General features: G+C 37.7%; 1 protein-coding gene across 1 annotated transcript; it reads right to left on the reverse strand.

The window, feature by feature from the left end:
- Positions 1 to 3,369: 3,369 nt before the first annotated feature.
- On the reverse strand, positions 3,370 to 17,117 carry adam17b (ADAM metallopeptidase domain 17b). The gene is made up of 18 exons (XM_042390936.1): positions 17,025 to 17,117; positions 16,058 to 16,193; positions 15,845 to 15,978; positions 15,050 to 15,138; positions 14,772 to 14,952; positions 13,871 to 14,001; positions 13,643 to 13,729; positions 12,716 to 12,826; positions 12,060 to 12,204; positions 11,875 to 11,966; positions 11,228 to 11,380; positions 10,583 to 10,782; positions 9,372 to 9,475; positions 8,916 to 9,050; positions 8,024 to 8,154; positions 6,779 to 6,946; positions 4,980 to 5,036; positions 3,370 to 3,858 (listed from the first exon to the last, which is right to left on the reverse strand). The coding sequence occupies exons 1-18, from the start codon at positions 17,113 to 17,115 to the stop codon at positions 3,454 to 3,456; spliced, it is 2,550 nt and encodes an 849-aa protein (XP_042246870.1). The 5' UTR covers positions 17,116 to 17,117; the 3' UTR covers positions 3,370 to 3,453.
- Between the last annotated feature and the right edge of the window lie 3,799 nt (positions 17,118 to 20,916).

Below are 20,916 nucleotides of genomic sequence, written 5' to 3' on the forward strand. Positions count from 1 at the left end.
ATGATGAAAACAATAGTTTAGTTGCAGCCTTAAAGTTATGATTAAACTGGTTTTCATGCTGTCCATCATAATAATGAAACAAAGCCACATACATTATAAAACACTAAACCAAAAATCAGCCAAAGTGTCCTCAATACTTTTAAAAAATCAAACGACTATTTTTAAATGTCAACAATGAACCTTGACACTAAAATGTTTTATTACATCTGAACTACAAAGAGCGCTGCATGTTTTTTCTCCTGCATTATCTTTCATTGATTGTCTATTTGAGAGTCTCTTTAAGAGATTTGTCTGTAAATAAAAACAGATTAAAAATATTTTTTTTACCTGGATGAACCTTTTTCAGAGATGAAAATATCAGCATTTTGATCAATTTAGAGCTGAGACGGCTGTTTACAGAGATTTTAAATAAATGAATCAAACAAAATAAAAGTTGGAGGGAATTAAAATAGTATTTACAAAAAGTCCAGAGAAAATTCTGCCTGTTATTCCTTTAGATGCAGACTGACAACACATGGATGTAAAATCACTTCACAGAACGTTCTTAAGAATTATTAAACAATTTATTTCTCATCAGTTCAAACACAGACTTTACAGACATTAAAAACAGACAGTAAACACAACATCAGACTCACTGAACATCAGTCGGTCCGACACGTAAACATACAACAAACAGACCTTTAGATGGTTTAATACTCAGTGAACGTAACATTTAACAGAATAGAATAAATGATCGTCTGCATATAACGACACAGAAACGTCACGGCGAACAAACACAAACATCACGCGACATTAAAAATACTGACTAGTGCATTCGAATACCACAGAAGAAGAGAAGGCACAGGTGATCAAGTACTGGCTGATTGTCATTTAAAAAATAATAAAGAATTTAACGACAGTCCGACTGGCAATTAAAATAATAATAAAATACAAGACTTAAGCACAAAAAAATAACACTTAAAAAATGTCTCCCATCAAAAAAACTGTTTTCATTGGTTTGATAAAAGCTGTAAAAATCTCTTTTTTTGGTTTAAACTTTACACCAGATTTAAACACAAGACTTTGGCGACTCCTAGTGGTAGATATTAAAACTGACACTGAGTCAACATCTGTCTGGAAACAATAAATAAACTGTAACAAATTTAACCAGGATTCAGCGGCGGGTGATACCACGACATTTCGTTTTGTAGATCTGATACCAGAAACGCATCCCGACTGTGATTGTCTCAATTTTTCATCAGCAAGTTCAACAATTTTTCCACTGGCAACTGAATAATCACATAAAAACTGTACATATTGTGTCTTTAAGAATAATAATACATTACTGTGATATATCTGAGTAGTTTGTGCAGCATTAAATTACACATAAAGTCTTGATTAAGGCACAAATACACAAACACTGGCAGGTTTTTGGGTTCAGTGGCCAGTGAGAGACTTTAAAACAGAAACCTTCAGATCAGTTTTAGTTTTAATTAGTTTTACATTTTATAAAAAACAAACAAAAAAGATCTTTTGCTGAAGCTGTAAAATTCACTTTCAGTGCAGTTTGACTTTTACATAATCAGACGTTCCTTTAATCATTTTTTAAAGCTCTTTATGTTCATTTAAAAAGCAGAAAAAAATCGTTTGTTATCAATAAAATACAGAAGATAAAGTCCAGAAAGTTTCAGTTGTTTTTTTTTTGTATTTCTATTGCTGGTGCAGTGAAAAGCTGTCAGTGTCATTAGACTCTAAACACACAAACGATGAGTCATATTTAGAGCTGCAACGATTTGTCTATTTATCAGTAGATCAACAGAAAATTAATCTACAAATATTTTATTGATTATAATAATAATCGATTAATCATTTCGGTCATTTTTCAAGCAAAATTGTAAAAAAACCTCCACAGATTCGAGCTTCTCAAAAGTGATGATTTGAAGCTTTTCTTTGTCAGACACGACGTCGCCTTCGAGTCTGAGAAACTGTGACGGACGTTTTGCTTTTTTCTGATGTTCTAGAGACCAAACTGATATTAGATGAATCGTTAGTTGCAGCTCTGGTATATTTATGCCTGAGAATCTGATCAAGTATTCGATGGCTTGATAACTTTTTAATGTCAGAAACGTTTTTGGATCGATACGCAGCTCCATCTGCAACAGCTTCGGGTCCACGTGAGATCTGAGGAAGACGGATCCTGAAGCCGAGGAAGGACGGACAGTTTATGCTGTTATAAACAATAAAAATGTTCTTTTCTGATCTGAACTTCAGGGTCCTCGGTGGTGCATTCAAAGACACTCTGACATCCAAAAACTAATCAGCTGTTGACAAGCAGAAGACAGAAAATAATCCAACGTGAAGGTTGTGAAACGACAACTGCTGAACTGAGCGAACAGTTTCTGGAAATGTTGAAGTCCAGATTATTCATCTGATGTTCAGAATAAGCAGTTTTAGGAAACCTGAGCCGACGCTGCTGCTGCTGCTGCTGCTGCTGCTGCTGCTGCTGCTGCTGCTGCTGCTGCGTGTTTTCCTGCTCACAGCTGCAAACCAACAGCATGAGAACAAACTGTAACTCTGACCCTGAAAACTAAACTGAAGTTGCTGTGATGGATTCTCTCTGTTCACAGAAATGAAGTGAAACTAACGTCCGCCTTTATATTTAACAGGCTGCAACATGCAAAACCAACAGATCTGCAGCTGCAGCCACTTTTTTCTACATTTTCTTCTTACATCACTACATGTGAGGATTAATACCCGACGAGCGGATGTTATCCTGCTCACATCACTTGCCAACAGGATGTAAAGCTTTTCTGATCTGATCTTATCTCAAAAATATGGAGAATCGTGACACTTAAGAAACATTTCTGTTGAACAAGTGATCAGTTTTACTGCAGAAACGATGTGACAGTGAAGTGTTCTTAATGACGGAGCTGATTTAACCTCATTAACTCCACCGGGACGCCAGTGTCCAGTCTTCCAACCAGGAAGACCTCCTGTTTACAAAAATATGGAGACTCCAAATGTCCTTTTTGGAAATCTGCCTGAACCTTTTCATAGAAAGAAAACACTGTTGAGTTGTCATACTGTGTGTTATCTTCTTCAGATGTTTGGCTTTTGTTTACAGCCTGCTGACTGGCTGAAAACAAAATGTTCATTTTAGGAGGACGAGATTTTTCAATTTTTACTGACTTCAAAGACTTTCTGCTCTGTTTCCGAGTGTTTCTGACACTTTCACAAGAAACTTCTGGAGGTTTCCTCCCCTGGAAAGACCTTATTTCAGCAGATAGTCACCGTGGTTCAGGAGCTGCAGACGTTTTGATTCGGGTGTCATTTTAGGTTTTGCTCCAAAATAAGGACGGAGAGGAAGAGGTTAAAAAACTGTAAAAACTCCTCTTAGTTCTCTGCAGACATACAGTCGTTCTCCACCAGAACTGGAGGATCTGAGACTCCTGGTCCTGGTCCCGGATCGTCCCCTCAGCACTGCGTCTCCTTGGTGTCGATCTGATGCTGCCTCTTCAGTCTGAACAACATCGCCTTCTCGCTGCGTCCCGTCACGCTGTTGTCCGTCAGGTCCTCGAAGGAGCGCGGAGCCGAGCCGCCCGGCCGGCTGAACGCCTCCTCCAGCGCCTCCTCGTCCAGGTGCGAGTCGAAGCTGGGGTCCTCCTCGATGGTGGCCATGCGGGGGCTGTCTAGAGGGGCGTGGCCGTTAGTGGGGGCGGGGACAGGGGCGGAGTCGGGGCCGGGGCCGGAGACCGGAGGCGTGCTGGTCTGTTGGGGGCCGGATGGCTGGAAGCGAAGAGCGGCGGAGGTGGTGGAGAAGTGAGGAGGTTTGAAGATCCGAACAGATGCAGACTCCAGGCTGCTCAGGAGCTCGGCATTCTGGGGAAAAAAATAACACAATTAAAGGAGCAGAACGCCATTTTTCATGTTCTGGTTTATTAACTGGAGCAATTTTTATTGTTTTCAGTTCATTTCTTTAAAAAAATCAACTTGCAGAGACTCAGAACTTGCTGCAGACGAGAAACTTTATGTTTTAGTCAAAGTTATTTTATCTACACTTATTGTCACTATCAAATAAAGTCAAATCTGCCAATATTTGTTGCTATAACAACATGTATCTTGTTATATCACATAATTTCATTAGCTTCTTGTTATGACAAGTTATAATGGTTTGTTTCTTGTAAAAACTGAAGAGTTTGGTATCTAGTAATAATGTACAAGTACTCAATGCCAAGATAAGTTCATGTTGTAGTTCATTAACTGAAGCATTTTCATTTAATTTCTATAAAAAAATCAACCTGCAGAAACTTGAAACTTGCTTTGTTATAACTAACAATTATGTTCAGAAGATTTCGCAGAGTTGACGTCTTTAGATGTTTTGTTTTGTGTGACCAACAGTCAAAACCCCCAAAATATTAGAGTGTATTAATATTAAAAAACATTTAACAGTCAAATAAGACAAAGAAAAGCTCAAAATCACATTGAAGAAGCTGAAATGAGTGTTTTGGGATTTTTTGCTTGAAAAATTTAATGATTAATAGATTTTCAGATTTGCTGCAGACTAAAGTTCTGTGTATCAACTTCATGATAAAATCACATTTTTATCACAGTGATAATATTATTGCTACGAGCTTCTGAGCAGCAACAGTTTTTGGTGGTGCATTCAAGGACAATCTGGAAAAAAAACAAAACTGACCAGCTGTTGAAATGCAGAAGACAATCAAAAAAAATCAACTGTTAAACTGAAACACACAGTTTCTGGCACATTTTGTTTTCTAAAATTTCGCTCACAGCTGCAAATCAACAGATGATAACAAACTGTAACTCTGACCTCTGAAAACTAAACGAAGTCGACTGTGATGGATTTTCTCTCCGTGAGAAGTTTTAAGTTTTCTCTCTGTGAGTTGATTTTCACAGAAATGAAGTGAAACTAACGTCTGCCTGACAGAAGAGATGATTTATATCTAACAGGCTTTAACATATACACTATATACACTTACGCTGGGGAAGAAGAGAGACTTGGTGGTCTGTTCGTATTGTTTATCCAGCTTCTTGTCCTGAAAGTAAACAAATGAAAAGTGAGAAAAAACTAAACCGAGACTCATTTTGTTCACATTCACTCTGAATTACTACACATAATGAAAACTAATTAATACTGTGAATATCAAGATGTTCACAATCTCTTTGGATGTTAAATTCATTTCAAATTATTAGTAACATTTAGTGCATTAAAAGGATGAGACAGTCTGGTTTTCAGCCTCGATCAGCTGTATAATCCTAAAATCCTGCAGCCTCGAACACATCACGACATCACAGTGAAACATCATCTTAAAACAAATAAAAAAGATGTTTCATGTCGTCTCTGATTAAATGTTTTTTCAATCCTGACGTATAAAATTGAACTTTTCTATAATTCTGTGTTACGGAGACAAAAAACATAGTTGCTCGGTTTCTCGTTTTAACGTTCTGACGTATTTTACGGAAGCCGAGAACAGCCGTGCCTTTATCTCAAGATCACAAGTTAATTATTTTAATCAACCCGCTACACACAAAAGGTCGTTTCCTCTTCATACTAACGATGTTCATCAGACATCAGAAGTGTCGTGACGGCGTCAGTGATAAGAGAAACGAAGTTTTCTGAAGCAGTGAATCAAATGAAGCAGTTGTGTTGAATTTGTTCAGTTTTGAAGCGTTTGTTAAAGTCAAAACGGCGACATCTGCTGAGCAACTCTGACATTGTTTCATATGTAAGGATTCAGAACAAGACGTCATGACAGTATGTAAACTCACTGCCGTCATCTGTCATCTGATGTCGTCTGTCGTATTTTATTCAATAAAGGTTATTTACTAAAAGCTGGATATATGGAGATAATGAGTCATTAGTTAATAAGGCTCATAGTTACTACTTTTATAAACTCTTTCATGAATTAGGGACGAATCCTCCTCGACAGTTATGACTGATCTAGAAGGCTGAAATCAGGTGAGATCAACTGAACCAGACGCTTGTTCTTTTAATTCTCCAGAATGATCCTGTTATCTAGAGGAAACAAAAGTCGTTACCTTGAGAAATCGACCTTTCGTTATCTCGAGATAACAGCATTAAAAACTAATTGCAAGCACGGCTGCTCTGGGCTTCTGTAATATTTTCTTGTTATTACTGATAACAAATTGTTCCGCTGTTACAAGAAACTTGTTGTAACAACATGTCACCTTATCCTGTTATATCACAAAAGTTAACTTATTTCACAAAATTAACGTCTCATTAAAACAAACTTTTCTGGTTATAATATGATACTTCACATCTCATCGCCAACATGAAATAAAACTTAATGAAAGTATAAAAGCCTGAAATTTTCACTTTTTCTAGTCGATGTAACAATATCATCTCTTTAGTCTCTTTACACATTATTAGAAAAGTTTGTTTTAATGAGATACTTTTATTTTGTGAAATAAAAGGAAAGTATTATGTTATAACAAGAAAAAAAGGTTAATTTGATATCCAGTAATACTGAGAAATGTTCTCAGAATAACATGAAAATATCTTGTTATAGTGTGAAAAGTTTCTTTGATATAAAAAGATAAAGTGATATGTTGTTATTAAACTAGTCATAAAAAGAAAATATCTCACAATAACTAGAAAAGTTTCTGATTAGAAACTGAGTAAATCTTGTGTCTAGTGTCTGTGTGTGTTTATGTTTTCATAACTGTGAACAGGACCTCTCTGTACTGGGACTGGTCATTCCCAGTAGTTCAGACTGGACTGTTGGACAGATTGAGGTGTGGACCAGCACAGACTCACCACACAGTGAACCAGGATGCCGAAAGGAACCCAGAACAGCAGCGAGAACGCCACCACTGAACCCACGATGTTATCAGCCAGAAACTTCCCGAACGTGTTGATGTCCAGCTTGTCGATGAAATCCCACAAACGCTCCACCACGTCCTGCACCTGCTTCATGCACTTCCCCTGCGGAGATCAGAGCCAACGGCAGGGAAACATTCACACCACTTCAAACAAAAACAGTGCAAACAGATTTATTCTTATGTTCAAGTGATTTAAAGGATAATTCTGGTGATTTTCTATAATTTTCTTATTGTCAAATCTCATGTTTGGATCCAAACCAACGATGAACTGATCTACTAACAAGTATTGTGTGTGTATCTAAAGCCTGATATATCTTATTCCTCTGTGCTGTAGACCTCTGTTGTTGTCCAAAAACTATTAAAAACACATCAATGAGCCACACCCGCTGCACTGGGAGACATGTTTCTTCATTATGAAGAGTTTGGTCATGTTAGTTTGTTCAGAAACGGCTCCAAAGACTAATAACAGCGATCAGTTTCAGTCTCCAGAGAGTAGTTCTGTGTAAAAGCAGACGCCACTGAGCATGTGCGGGAACACGGTTCTGTTTACAGCTTCACTAGCTTGTTGTGCAACATATCACAACCTTTATGTTAGATTATAAATCTCTCAAGACCTTCAGTACAAACCAAGCCTTAAAAAGAATCACGTTCCTGCACATGCTCAGTGGCGTCTGCCTTACACAGGACTACTCTCTGGAGACTCTAGTCCAGGTTAGACAAATGTAAATAAGGTGTTTTTTAATGTGGTCTGGATGCAGCTTTTATAACAATAATAAAATAACTGTTTTGCAAATCTGAAAGTGGTTTGTAAAGAGTGCTAAGACTTTGCTTTGTATTGTTTATTAATAGATTACTATTTATAAAAAGTTTCCTTTAACTTTCCCCGTAACCTCAGGACTCATGAAGCCTTTGTTTCAGCTCCTCTAACACGACTACCGACACTGATAAATGTGTCTGCTGATTTCTGACAGCAGCAACCTCATAGTCTTGTTTTCACTCCTTGGGAACATTTTTATGTATGAAACTTGCCCACAAACGCAGCAGAACAGGTCACTGATATGGACATTTTAGGAACATCAATGAAGCTAATGATGAACGTTGTGATGTGAAGAGAGTTTGTTGGATCCAATGTCACAGAGAAAAGTAATTTAGGAGACAAAGTGCTGATGAATCGTTTTACCGCTCCATCACAGAAGCCCACAGTGCAGGGTTTTCCTTTACGCAGGAACAGGAAGTGGCCCGTCTCATCCTGGTAGGGAGCGCAGACGCCGCTGCTGCTCCGACAGCAGACTTTACAGGACGAGTTTGTTTCTATAAAGAAGAAGAAAGAAGCAGATTAAGACGATTTACTGCAGCTGTTACAAACTGCACTCAGAGTTTAACATCCACCTTGTAACAAAGGTGATGAAAACAACTGAATTCATTAAAATTTAACTTAAAAATAAATTTAACAGAAAAAAGGTAGAAATAAAAGGTTAAATATTAAAGGATCATTTCACCCAAATTACATGAAAACCTATTTTTCCTCTGGTTGTCTCTCCAGTCAGATACTTTTGGTTTTTATTCATCCTCAGAAAATGAAATACAACTGAGCTTTGTTTCTTTTCACCAAGTTTTAAAATGACATTAAACAAATTAAATAACAGTAACATCTCTCTCCAGAAACAGTAAATGCATTTCCATCCATCTGTTTTTATGTGCATTATCAATTTGTCAGACGAGGGATCAAGTGTGCACAAATCCCGACAACAAGTACAAAGAAGTGATGTCTGCACACTGTTAAGCTCCCGATCAATAAAGGAAGATCTTACAGATTGACCATCTGAAAGGATAAAAGAAGTTCGACCAGTTTTTGTAATTTAGGTGAACTGATCCTTTAACTTTCACCCTGATTTGTTTCCATCAACTAGTGAAAAGCTAAAATTTCAGAGCACACTCAACAGTCCACTGAAGGTAAATTTGAGGCTTTTGGGAGCTAAAACTTAATCAGAGAGTTCATCATTAAACATCTATTTATTTTCCTGAGTTTCCCGCCTCGGGGGGGGGGGGGGGGGGGCATTGGAGAGTCGTACCATTGCAGGCGCAGGGCTGCAGCTTTAAGACGGCCTGGCAGAAAGGAATACACTCTCCGTTCAGACACTCTCCGCTGTCCAAGCACACCGTTTTATCTGGAGCGTTCTCCGGCGACGGACACTCGCTGCTGTTTCCTGTCGACACAAACACACACACTGAAGACCAGTCCTCAAATCTGATTGGCTGAGTCATTCAAAGCCTGGTGACACTTTATTTAAGGACTAAAATTCAAGATAAAAATAAAGCTAATTGTTCTGACTGTATGATATTTGTTCAGCTGACCTGATGATTTGTTACACTGACTATTAACTAGCATTAATTAATTGAAAATGTACCAATCTAACAACTTATCTTCAGTATTTTCTGTGTAATTTGTACCAGATTTCATATTTCTTTCCAGGAAACTTCGCAGGAAATTATAAGGAAATGACAGAACTGTGAGTAATCCAGCTGACCTGTGCAGTAGGAGTGTCCTTTACAGGTGGCGTCGATGGGCTCCTGGCAGACTTCGCCTTCAGACTCGAACCGGCACTTTTTACAGCACGCGCTGTTTCTGTCACTGAGCAGAGAGACGTTGGATGAGCAGAGTGGAGGAGAGAAACTTTAACAGATGCCTTCAAGTCTTTAAGTGTCAAAGAAAAACATAAACATAACAAAAATAAACACCTGCAGATGCCCTTTGACGTTTTAGTCTTTTATTTGAGAGCAGGAAAAAAGCATCACACACTCTGGCTCCGTATGCATTTCTCTTTTATTTAGATGACGTTTCAGCCCTCAGGCCTTCGTGGGACGCAGGCACGGGTGTTTTATGTAGGCCGCACCCTAGAAACACATCTGATGGTGATTAGATTGTTGATCTTAAAGGAGGGCTGAGTGCCGAAACCTCATCTAAATTATACAGAAATGCATATGAAGCCAGAGTGTACAACACTTTTTTCCTGCTTTCAAGTCTACTTTCAGTGATCAACACCTCAGTACAACTCTTGGTGTGTGTTACTAATAGTCTAATAATCTTTTACTATCAAAAGGAAGGAAAAAGGTGTGGTTTTGTGGTGGAGGCATCAAACTCAGAGACAGATATCTCCAAACCTGGACGCATAAAACTATTTCTCTAAATAGATATCACTGAAAGAAGGAGAAGAGATAATTTATGTAATTTGTGTTGTGGGTGAACAGACTCTTTAAACTGGGTAACAATGCTGTTGCAGTGAATCTTTAACCGTTGTCCACACATGTTCCCAGTAGAGTATATTTATGTCTCCTGCTCAGATCTTTATTGTCCCACAAGAGGAATTTACTTTTGCAGCGAGGCAGCATAAAAACACACAACACTCAAACGTTAAAAGTGCTGCTACTATACACTAAGGATGTTTGTTAAAAACAAGGAAATTAGCAACAAAACGAATAAAGATAAGAAAAGTAAAGTGCTGAGCTGTGTGAAGAACCAAGAAGTTTATAATGTATAGAATTAAGAGCACTTATTGCACATGGGATGAATGAAAAATTGAACCTGATGCACCTAAATTTTTGGAAAATACCACCATCTGGTGTTAATCTGGCATTAAAAACATTTAACTGCAGAAGATGCACGCTTCGTTGTTCCTTCTTGCATATTATGTCATATGTTCTCTGAGCAGTGCTGCAGCAGCTTTGCGTCGTCTCTGACCTGCACTGAGCTCCGGGTCTCAGCCTGCATTCGGCGGTGCAGCAGAGGTCCGAGTTGATGTGCAGCAGTCCCGGGTCACACTCCTCCCCGAGCTCCACCCGCGAGTTCCCACACACGTTGGTGTTCCTCTCCTTGAAGCAGGACGCCGCCTTCGACCTCAGACGCTTCACTATGGAGCGCTTGCTGCAGTTAGAGAACAGCTGCACACACAGAAAACACTTAGTCATCATTCTGAACTGAACTGTCATCAAACTGGACTTTAGATTTTTTTACATAATTTTTTACATAATTTAATTATTTATTGCATGTGTCACGTTTATTTTGCTCGTCACCTTCATATGTTTCATACACCTCATTTCTGTGTTCATACCATAGTGCAAATAGATTTTAAATTTTAATATTATTTTATTTATTTCATTATATATTATTAACTTTTGTTCCCTTTTTATTCTTAATTCTTCTACACCAAGAAATATTCTTTGTATGCTGCATACTTGGCTAATAAAACTGATTGTAATTCTGTTATCAAACAGTAAAAACATGTGAGTAACGACACATATTTCAGCTGAAGCTTCAGGTTTTGTATCTCACAGCGTCACATGTTGTCTGTTTTTGTAACAGTAAGGAGAAATCAGGAGGCAGCACCTTGTTGTTGACGTGGTCCCCGCTCACAGCGATGGGGTACATGACGTATTTGCCTCCTTGGTCCTCTCGGGGGGCGCAGTACGGGATGTTGTCGGGGTCGTGTTCTGCCCCGAAGTTATGGCCGAGCTCGTGAGTCGTCACCAGGTCTGCTTCCTGTGGAGACAACAACAAAATATTCCCGATTTTATAAATGCATCTTACTGAGGCACCGTTCCTGTACAGCTGTTTGTGACAACTTTTGTTAAAAGAAAAAAGGGGTTTTGTTGAAAAATGTTTATATTTCTCAAAAGTGAGGTATCAAAAAAGTATATTTTGGTATCTGCATCAAAAGAACTTCCACTTGTTGGCAGCAGAACAAGCTGTAAACACAATATCTGACATATTGTCAGCCTTTTAGAAGTTCTGGCTAACATGTTAGCAGACAGCAACATCATCACCCCATAAACTGTATCAATCACTACTTCTGGGGTTCCTCAGGGTTCTATTATTGGTCCTTTATATTTTCAATTCACTTGCTAACATTTAACCCAAAGATCCTCTGATCAAAACAACTTAACAGATTCAAAATGCCTTCAGAAATGTCAAAAATTAACATTACAAAAACAAATGTCACTGTATGAACAACAGCATTCACAAAGCTGGCACACCTTAGTCAAGATGGTCTTCCCATAGTTCTTAGTGCTGGTCAGCCCCGTGTTGAGGTAGATCATTCGTTGTTCGTTTGAAGATGAAGGACACCCTGAGGAATGAAAACATTTTAATACAACCAGGATTATTCTTTAAAATGATCTCCAGTAACTAGGCGAGGACTCAGTGAAGCAGCAGGACTCACCTTTGGAGCAGAGACCTCCAGGGATGTCCGGTTTGGACGGAGCGACGTAGGCCAGACCCAGAGTGCCTTCATCGAAGTCCTGATAGGTGAAGAGGTGAGCCAGGCACACGTTGGAGGCTTTCTCTGCGATGTCCACACTGAATTGCTGCAAGGACACGAAGCAGCAGAGATCCAACACTCAGGATTTAAGATAAACAAGAAGTCTTGTGATATTGTCTTTCCCACACAGAGCACCACTGAAAAAGTCCCCAACAAATGCACTATCTCCTCCTGTTTGTTTGATAAAAAGTACAGTGATCCACTGTTTTAGGAAATCAGTGAGCCTTTTTAAACATCAAACTATATATTTGTGAGCTGATATATATTTGATGTTCAGTAGGAACCAATATTCTTGAAGCTGGGAATGATTGACAGAGTAAGGAAGGAGGAAAGTACTGAAAGACGCACTAACAGCAGACAGACTTAAACTTTAACATCTCTAAACTAAATAATATAATAATATAAAATACAGAATAACACCAGATTTAATACACCAGCATTTAAAATTGTGAAGTTTTGCATCAAAATCAACATAGAAAATGTTTTTTTTTCACTGCATCTTTAACATCCAGTAGTGGCTAACGTTAGCATGTTAGCATGCGTTTGACAGATGTTACCTCCAGAAGTTTCTTGACGTCCCAGACGTCTCTGCCCTCCGCTGGACTTCCTTGCATGTTAAAGTGACTTTTTCCCAGAGCGACGGGGGTCGGAGTCTTCTCTATGATGATCTGACAGCAGAAACACAGCAGCACAGTTTACATTTACATCACAGTCTAAACACAAGGATGATACTGTCATTTTATTACATAACTGTACCCTGATTCAGTCAGCGTCATCCACCTCTAATAACTCACCACCTGTTTATGAGACACTTTGTCCATTCAGCCTGATTCTGATTGATTACAAACTGATTATAGAATAATAGGACAGTGTTAGATCATTTAAACTAATCACTTATAGGTTCCCTGTGGAGAGTCTGACCTCTAGTAGCTCTATGGAGAGGATTTTTACAAATGAGTCAATGTTTGACTCATGCACACAAATGATGTGATATACAGTCCTGCCAATGGTTTCACATTATTCCACTGATCTACAAGTGGCTGCAGATTAGTGGATGTAAACAATGCAGGATTTAAAATACTTTTAAAAATCAGCTTTGCAAATATCTTACGAGGAAGAAAATGTATTCAGCACTTTCTGTTAGACCTCAAAGACACACTGAGTTTTTGTGAGTAACACTGAATATAAACACAACTTTGGTTTGTTTAAAAGAAAACTTCACAGGGCTCCTTTATGCTCTCATTACAGATTTCCTTGCACAAATCAGAAATATTAGATTATGAAGTTGGATGACAAAATGTGTGCTGGAGCTCTCAGGTTTGTTTATGCAGGATTCAGTAAAACCCTTAAAACAAATTATAATAAGTGAAATATAACCAGGAATTCTTTAAGTTTCTAAACTAATGTCAGTTTCTTTCTGAGATTTTAATGACACACGTGGTCTAAATGTTGTTCCAGCTCCTTTTTCCCATCATGCTCCTCACCTGCTGGATCTGGACGCCATAACCAGAGAACTCATCATCCCAGGACGTGTTTCTGTAGATGTCGTCCACGCGGTCGATCAGTTCAATCTGAAAACACAGTCGGGATGGTTAACTGGGATGTTCACACTGTTTATAGTGAAGTCAAAACTGGTTAAAATGTGAAGCGGAGTTTGTACTGAGCACATAGAAACACAGTGATGATTAATGTCCAGGTGAGAAGTCAGAGACCAGGTAGTTGAGGGTGGTGCTCTCCTCCTCACGGCCCATGTGTTTGAAGAAACGATGGTCGGCTACCAGCAGCAGAGGACAAGTGTTCTTCTTGTGGTCGTGCACCTGACGCTTCCCTCTCATCAGAGACTCTGACCAGGTAACAACATATAAAACACACGTCAGAAAGTGCTGCAGTCTTATTCAATTAATCATCCTGGTTCCAGAAAGAAAATAATTAGCAGATTAATTGATAAAGAAAATTCTTGTTAGTGGCAGCCCTGGAACCATGTTCATCATCATAGTTTAGAGTGCTAACATGCTAACATTTGCTAATTAGCACAAAACACATAAGTACAGCTGAGGCTGATGGGAATGTCATTAGTTATGCAGGTATTTGATATTTGATCTTATTATATATACACACACACACACACACACACACACACACACACACATATACATATACATATATATACATACATACATATATGTATATCTTATTTTCAACAGGTGGATATAAACTCACCGACCACTTTATCAGGTGCACTTATCAATCCAATACAACAGTTCATGTATGTTAAATAAGTGGACAAAATATTACAAACACTTTTTCTGGCAATGTCAGCAAAACTGAAAATGTAGAAGCTTCATAAACGTAGAATTAATGGCAGAGCTGTTGTGTTGGATTGCATTAGTTTGAACAGGTGTTCCTAATAAAGTGATTGGTGACTGTGAGTCTGAGGAAGATCTGTGTGAGGTTAAAAACTAAAGGAAGCTATTATAGCAAGAATATATTAATCAGAAATGGGTCAGTGAGGTCAGAATATAGAGTTGTTTATGATCACATCACACATGCAGCAGACATTTCTTTCATATGAACCACAGACGTCACGTTCTGTCTGTGTTCACACTCACTGACCTTCTTCCTCTCGGTCCTCCGACATGGCCACTCTGACGCTTTCAGGGAGGAGGAGGCTGGGGTCAGAGGCCACGTAGCCGCAGACGGATGGCTGGTGCAGCCGGCTGAGGTTCCTGATGTCCTCTGAGCGGTAGATCAGCAGACGACCATCAGGGGGCGCCGACGAGAACCTCCACAGAGGCTGAAGGGAGAAGAGACAGTGCAGCAGCTCACATCTGGATTTATTTTTATGTTTCAATCAAATTCTTACAGATTGATGATCAGTGTTTGTATTTTACCTCGATGTTGTACTCTGTCTCGTCCGTCAGGATGTGAGCTGAGAACTCGTGGTCGTCTATGTGAGCGTGAACACGAGAATTTTCCTCCCCTGAAAGAATTAAAGGATCAGTCTGCTGTTTTTTCTGTATTTCTCTTACGGTCAACAATAAGCTGATTGGTTCCCAACGGCACAAATGATCTGCCTCCAGCCTCTTAAATGTCAGGATTTGCTGCTTCAAACTAAATATGTTTGGATTTCGGACTGTTGGACGAACAAAACAAGATGTTATAAGACGTCACGTTGGGTTCTGCAGAATTATAAACTGCGTATTTCACAATTTCAACACATTAAAATCAGCACATTAATCAATAATGAGAATAATCTATAGTTGCAGCTCTAGTTCTGTTAATACTACATCTGGTGTCTGTACAGGCGGACATGTTCAGACATGTCTGCTGGTGTGAATGTTCACTACATTACATGATATAAATTACTGAGTCTGACGTTCACAATGATTAGGATTTGTTGGGGACTATTTCCAGCAGCAGATAAATCCACTGTTGTTGCTCTAGTGAGTATTTCTGGCAGCAGGACGGTGTGTGTGTGTGTGTTCATGATAATAAAGGAAGATGTCACACAGTGCAACAGTGTGGCTCACTGACATGTTTTTAATAGTTTTTGGACAACAAGGGAGGTCTACGGCACAGAGGAATCAGATGTATCAGCCTTTGGATACACACAGAATATATAGTTCAATTCATTCTTGGTTTGGATCCAAACATGAGATTTGATAACTCAGGTTGATCAGTCTTACCGATCACGTGTCCTGTGAAGTAGTTGTGTCTGTTGACCGGGTAGCTCTGCTCTCGGCCGTCCTCGTCTACGACCACGGCCCTGAAGTCCTCAGTGAACAGCTCGTCGTTGGTCCTCAGGTAAAGTCTGAAGTGCCTGCAAACACAAACGTACTCGTAAGTAGGACATTCGAATTACATGAATCAAACTGACACTGAGCTGTATGAAGTCTGACCTGTGCAGGGCGTCGAAGCTGAGCAGTTTCTCTACGTGAGTCTGAGTCTGGACGTCACGGCGGCGGCGGACGGAGTGAGTCTGCAGGCTGGAGAGAGGCAGCACGTCGAAGTCGTCCAGCATCGACCTGAGAGACGCTGAAGAAGAAATTGTATTTATTCCGTTAGTCTCATTGAGATCAATCTGGCAGAATATGGCTTCCATATATTCTACCTGCTTTATGTGTCTGTTAATTGAAGTCAGGCTTATTACTTTAGCTCAGATTAGCTGTAAGGAACCAGACATTTGACTGAGGATCCCATTTTCACTTTTTTATTACTTACTATGCCCTAATTTTTACTCTAAAACTCAAATATTTTATTTGTTATCTAATAACTGTGAGATAGTACGATGGAAAATTGTAAGTAAGTAGTAAGTAAGTAGTAAGAAAATATTGTAGATTGTATTTTCGTACAACATAGGATATAAGATATTATAAATTGTTATCAACTATCCCAAAATTAGAAACTATGATTTGAAAGTCAAAATGTTGATGTATGATCTCACTATTTTCACTCCAAAAGTCATTACTTTGATTTGGTAAATCAAAATTAGGAGATTACGATCATATTTTGACTTCTTATCTCATAATTATGAGTTTTAAAGTCAAAATTCTGACTTCCTATGCTCTACTTTGTACTTTAAAACCAAAATATTTTACTTTTTATTTCATAATTTTGACATGGAAAGTACAAATTCTAACTTTCTATCTATTAATTTTGATTTTGAAATTCAAATACTTTAATTATCTCATAATTTTGACATCGAATGTCAAAATTCAGTCTTTTTCTGGCAGAAAATGGCTTCCACATCTACTACCTACTTTTTCGTGACTGTTAACTGAAGTCAGGCTCGTTACTTAAACTCACATTAGTTGTAAGACACCATATATTAATTTAGAGGATTGAAAATCGCATTTAAACACTTACTGTACTCATGGTCTTGTGTGTCTGCAGGCGGAGAGATGGCTGCTCCCGTTAAAACGATGAAAACAGTGAAGAAAACCAGCTCCTGTCTCATGTTTGACGATTTGACTGATGGATGGACTGAATGGAGAAAAAAAAAGGTCGTCGCGGGTTGTTTCGGGCTAAACGTCTCGACGCATCAGATTTAACACTTTAACGACAGTTTGGATTTAAAAAAGCTTGAGTTTTAAAAGACATTTAAGGTTAAAGTGGAGTTAATCTCGTCCAGCTGTTGTCTTTGTTTTGTTTAGAAACTGGTTGAAAAACGCCTCCAGTCCGCAGAACCAGGAAGACGGACAGCTGCCGAGTGAGTCAAGCTAGCAACAAGCAGGAGCGTCAGGCCGGAAGTACATCTAACTGCTTCTTCTTTGAGGGTAAATCATGGATATATAAAGAGAATGTGATTTTAATCCTTCAAATTAATATAAATGTCTGGTTTCTTACAATATCATTTCATTTTCAGTCATTTCTCTTTATACATCCATGGGTACATCTAACTTCTTCTTACTTCTTCTTCTTCTTCTTCTTCTTCTTCTGGGATAAATCCATGGGTGTATTCACTTTATGTGATTTTAATCATCTAAATTAATATAAATGTCTGGTTTCTTACAATATTATTTCTCTTTATACATCCATGGTACATCTAACTGCTTCTTCTCCTGCTGCTGCTTCTTCTTCTTCTTCTTCTTCTTCTTCTTCGGGGGCACATTTAACTGTCTTCATGATACAAGCTTTAAGTAAAATCTTGATAAAGATGTTTATATAAAATACTTTTCTTTGAATAATATTTTGTGTCAGATTTTTTTTTTCCATAAAAGAGGATCAATTATCTCCTTAAAATCCTTAAAATGGCATCTCCTCCTTCGCCCTCATTAAAAAAAAAAAGCCAGAATCTATAAATATGCAAATGTGTTTCATCTCACAAGTTTAACTGCTGGACACAAGATGTCTCCTACTTCTCCTCCTACTTGGAGGCTTCAGGTTTCCGCATCATACCTGTATAAATTGAATACTGGACCATGATTGGCTCCAAACTAGTTGTGATGTCATGAATCATGCAGGTAGGACCGCCCCTTAAAATCAGATTTTCCATCAGCTCAGAGAAACTTTTGTCCTTCAGCAGAGGAATGTGAAAACAAACTCTGCACAGAGAAGCTCAAACAGCCAACTGAAGCAACAAGAAGAAAAACATATTTTTGACTGGAGGAGTACTTTAAGTGTTTAAAATGTAACAAAGTCGATAAAGCTTGAACAATAAGATAAAATGAAATAAATATAAACCCTAAAGTCCCCCCCTCAGACTTTGCCTTCAGGTTCCTCCTTCAAATACCTGCAAACCAAAATCAACAGATACAAACACTCCTTTATACGCTTACTGTTAAACTCCAGTAGAAAAAAGGTCATATCAGTCTGACCACCCAACCACGCTGGGTAAATATTATGTACGCTATGTCTATGTCTATGTTTTTGTCTTTTTATTATATGTTGTATTTAATTGCTTTGGGTGTTTTTGATCTTATGTTATTACTGTTTTTACTGCTGGACAACTAGTTGCCCCTCTGGGGAAAATAAACAGTTGTAACACCACTAAAATAAATAAACTCATTAATAAATGTATAAAAACAAGTAAACATAGATAAAATAGATACAATACAAATAATATTATACAATTAGGACAATGAATAATAAAGTAAATACAAAAAAGTAAAAATATAAAGAAATCCAGCACCAAAGATAAAAATGCCCTAATGAATGAATAAGCTAAATAAAAAGTAAAATAAAAAATAAAATATTAAATCCAAGTTTTCCCAACACACACACAACTTTAAATAACAAACAATTAAATTAAAAAAAAAAAAGTTTAATTATTTGAAATAAATATTTCATGTTTTATTTATTCAGTTAACTCATTAAATTATATGTTTTATAAAATGTATTTACCTTTATGAAACTGTTTCACATTGTTCATCATGGAATTAAATTCCAGTTGAGAAATGCTGAATACTTTATATATCTCTATAAATTTGATTAAAGTGGTCAAATTTAAATATGTTTGGTGTAAAAATACGTTAATGTATAACAGCATTAAATGTGTTAATGTAAGTGTTAAAGGTCCCAGCTTTGTTTTTACAACCCGCCGTCATGTTTTGTTCTCACTGTGTCGAGCTTGACGCTTCTGAGTCAAACACGCTGGAATCCAAAAAGACCCCGACATTAAAAAAGAATAAGTAATTTGACGTGATTTTTTACAGTGTTGAGTGTAAAAAGGTGTTAAAGCTGCTCAAATAAACACAGAAACTGAACGAAATAAAAGAGAAACGTGTCTGTCGTCCATCTTATGTAAGAGAATAACAGAGAGACATCTGGACGGTCTATTTATAACATCTGAGCTCATCTAAATCCGCTTTTACTACAAGATATATGTAGAGCTGAAAACCAATAAAACACTGACAGAGTACATCACAGGGAACTGGAAACTGTCCTCAGTGATGGAAGAAGTACTCTGATCCTTTACTTAAGTAAAAGTACCAACACAACAATGTAAAAATACTCCTTTACAAGTAAAAGTCCTGTATGAAAAACCCTACTACAGTAAAAGTATATGTGTTAGTAGCTTGATGTAGTTAAAGTATTGCAGTAAAAGTAGTGGTTTGGTCCCTCTGACTGATATATTATTATATATGACATCATTAGATTATTAATACTGAAGCATCAGTGTTAGAGCAGCATGTTACTGTTGTAGCTGCTGGAGGTGGAGCTAGTTTCAACTACTTTATATACAGTTAGCTAGTTTAGTCCAGTGGTTCCCAACCTAGGGGTCGGGCTCCTCCAAAGGGTCAGCAGATAAATCTGAGGGGTCGTGAGATAATTAATGGGAGAGGAAAGAAGAAAAAACAAAGTTCTGATACACAAATCTGTTTTCAGTTTTTGGACTTTTTCTCTAATCTTTGATTTTTGGTGAAATATTGGATCATTTGAACATTTATTGAAATGAAAGCATGTGAGAAGTTTAGAGGGAAAAATTACTATTTGGTGGAGCTGTTAACAACTCATAGACATCTGAAATGTGACCCCGACTACACACTGCTTTTTGTAAGACGTCAAGAGCCAAAAAGGTTGGAAACCACTGGTTTTATCTTTAACAATGTGTTGTATTTTAAAAGCTTGTTATATTATCCATTGTGTCAAATCATCATCTGAAAAGTACCTAAAGCTGTTAAATAAATGTAGTGGAGAAGAAAGTACAATATTTCCCTCTGAAATGTAGTGGAGTGGAAGTATAAAGTAGCATCAAATGGAGAAACTCAAGTAAAGTACAAGTACCTAAAAACTGTACTTAAGTACAGTACTTGAGTAAATGTACTTAGTTTCTGTCCACCACTGACCGTCCTCCATATAAAACAAAAAAACCTGCAGGGAGTTAAACACACCATAAAACACAATCTAAACTAAAATAAACTCATTATTAGACACCACACACACTCTGTAAGAGGCAAGGCACTCAGATCTGAGACGTTGTTGCTTTTCTTGGTCTTACATTAGTGTCAATGTAATATTTTGGGGACGATATAATATTTGGACAATATAAGACATTGACACACCTTGGACTTTCTGACATTTTATTGACCAAATGATGAATTGATTAAAAATATTCCGCAGATCAATTGAATAATAAAAGCAATTGTTATTTGCAGCCCTAATGTTGTCAGTGATTGTTGTATATAGACAATATACTATAAAATAAAGATATATTGACTTAAAGAAAACAAAAACAATAAAAAAGAGAACTGTTCAAAAGGCTTATTGTCTTTAAGAGATTTTGAGGTCAATATAACTTGCATTGAAAGTGAATATA

The sequence above is a fragment of the Thunnus maccoyii genome, chromosome 17 (genome assembly GCF_910596095.1).
Source record: "Thunnus maccoyii chromosome 17, fThuMac1.1, whole genome shotgun sequence".
Classification (NCBI taxonomy): Eukaryota; Metazoa; Chordata; class Actinopteri; order Scombriformes; family Scombridae; genus Thunnus; species Thunnus maccoyii.

Coding starts and splice junctions, on each gene's coding strand:
- adam17b (XM_042390936.1), bottom strand. CDS start 17,115: ATGAGACAGGAGCTGGTTTTCTTCACTGTTTTCATCGTTTTAACGGGA. Junction 16,194..17,024: donor CACACAAGACCATGAGTACA/GTAAGTGTTTAA, acceptor TTTCTTCTTCAG/CGTCTCTCAGGTCGATGCTG. Junction 15,139..15,844: donor CTTCACAGGACACGTGATCG/GTAAGACTGATC, acceptor TAATTCTTTCAG/GGGAGGAAAATTCTCGTGTT.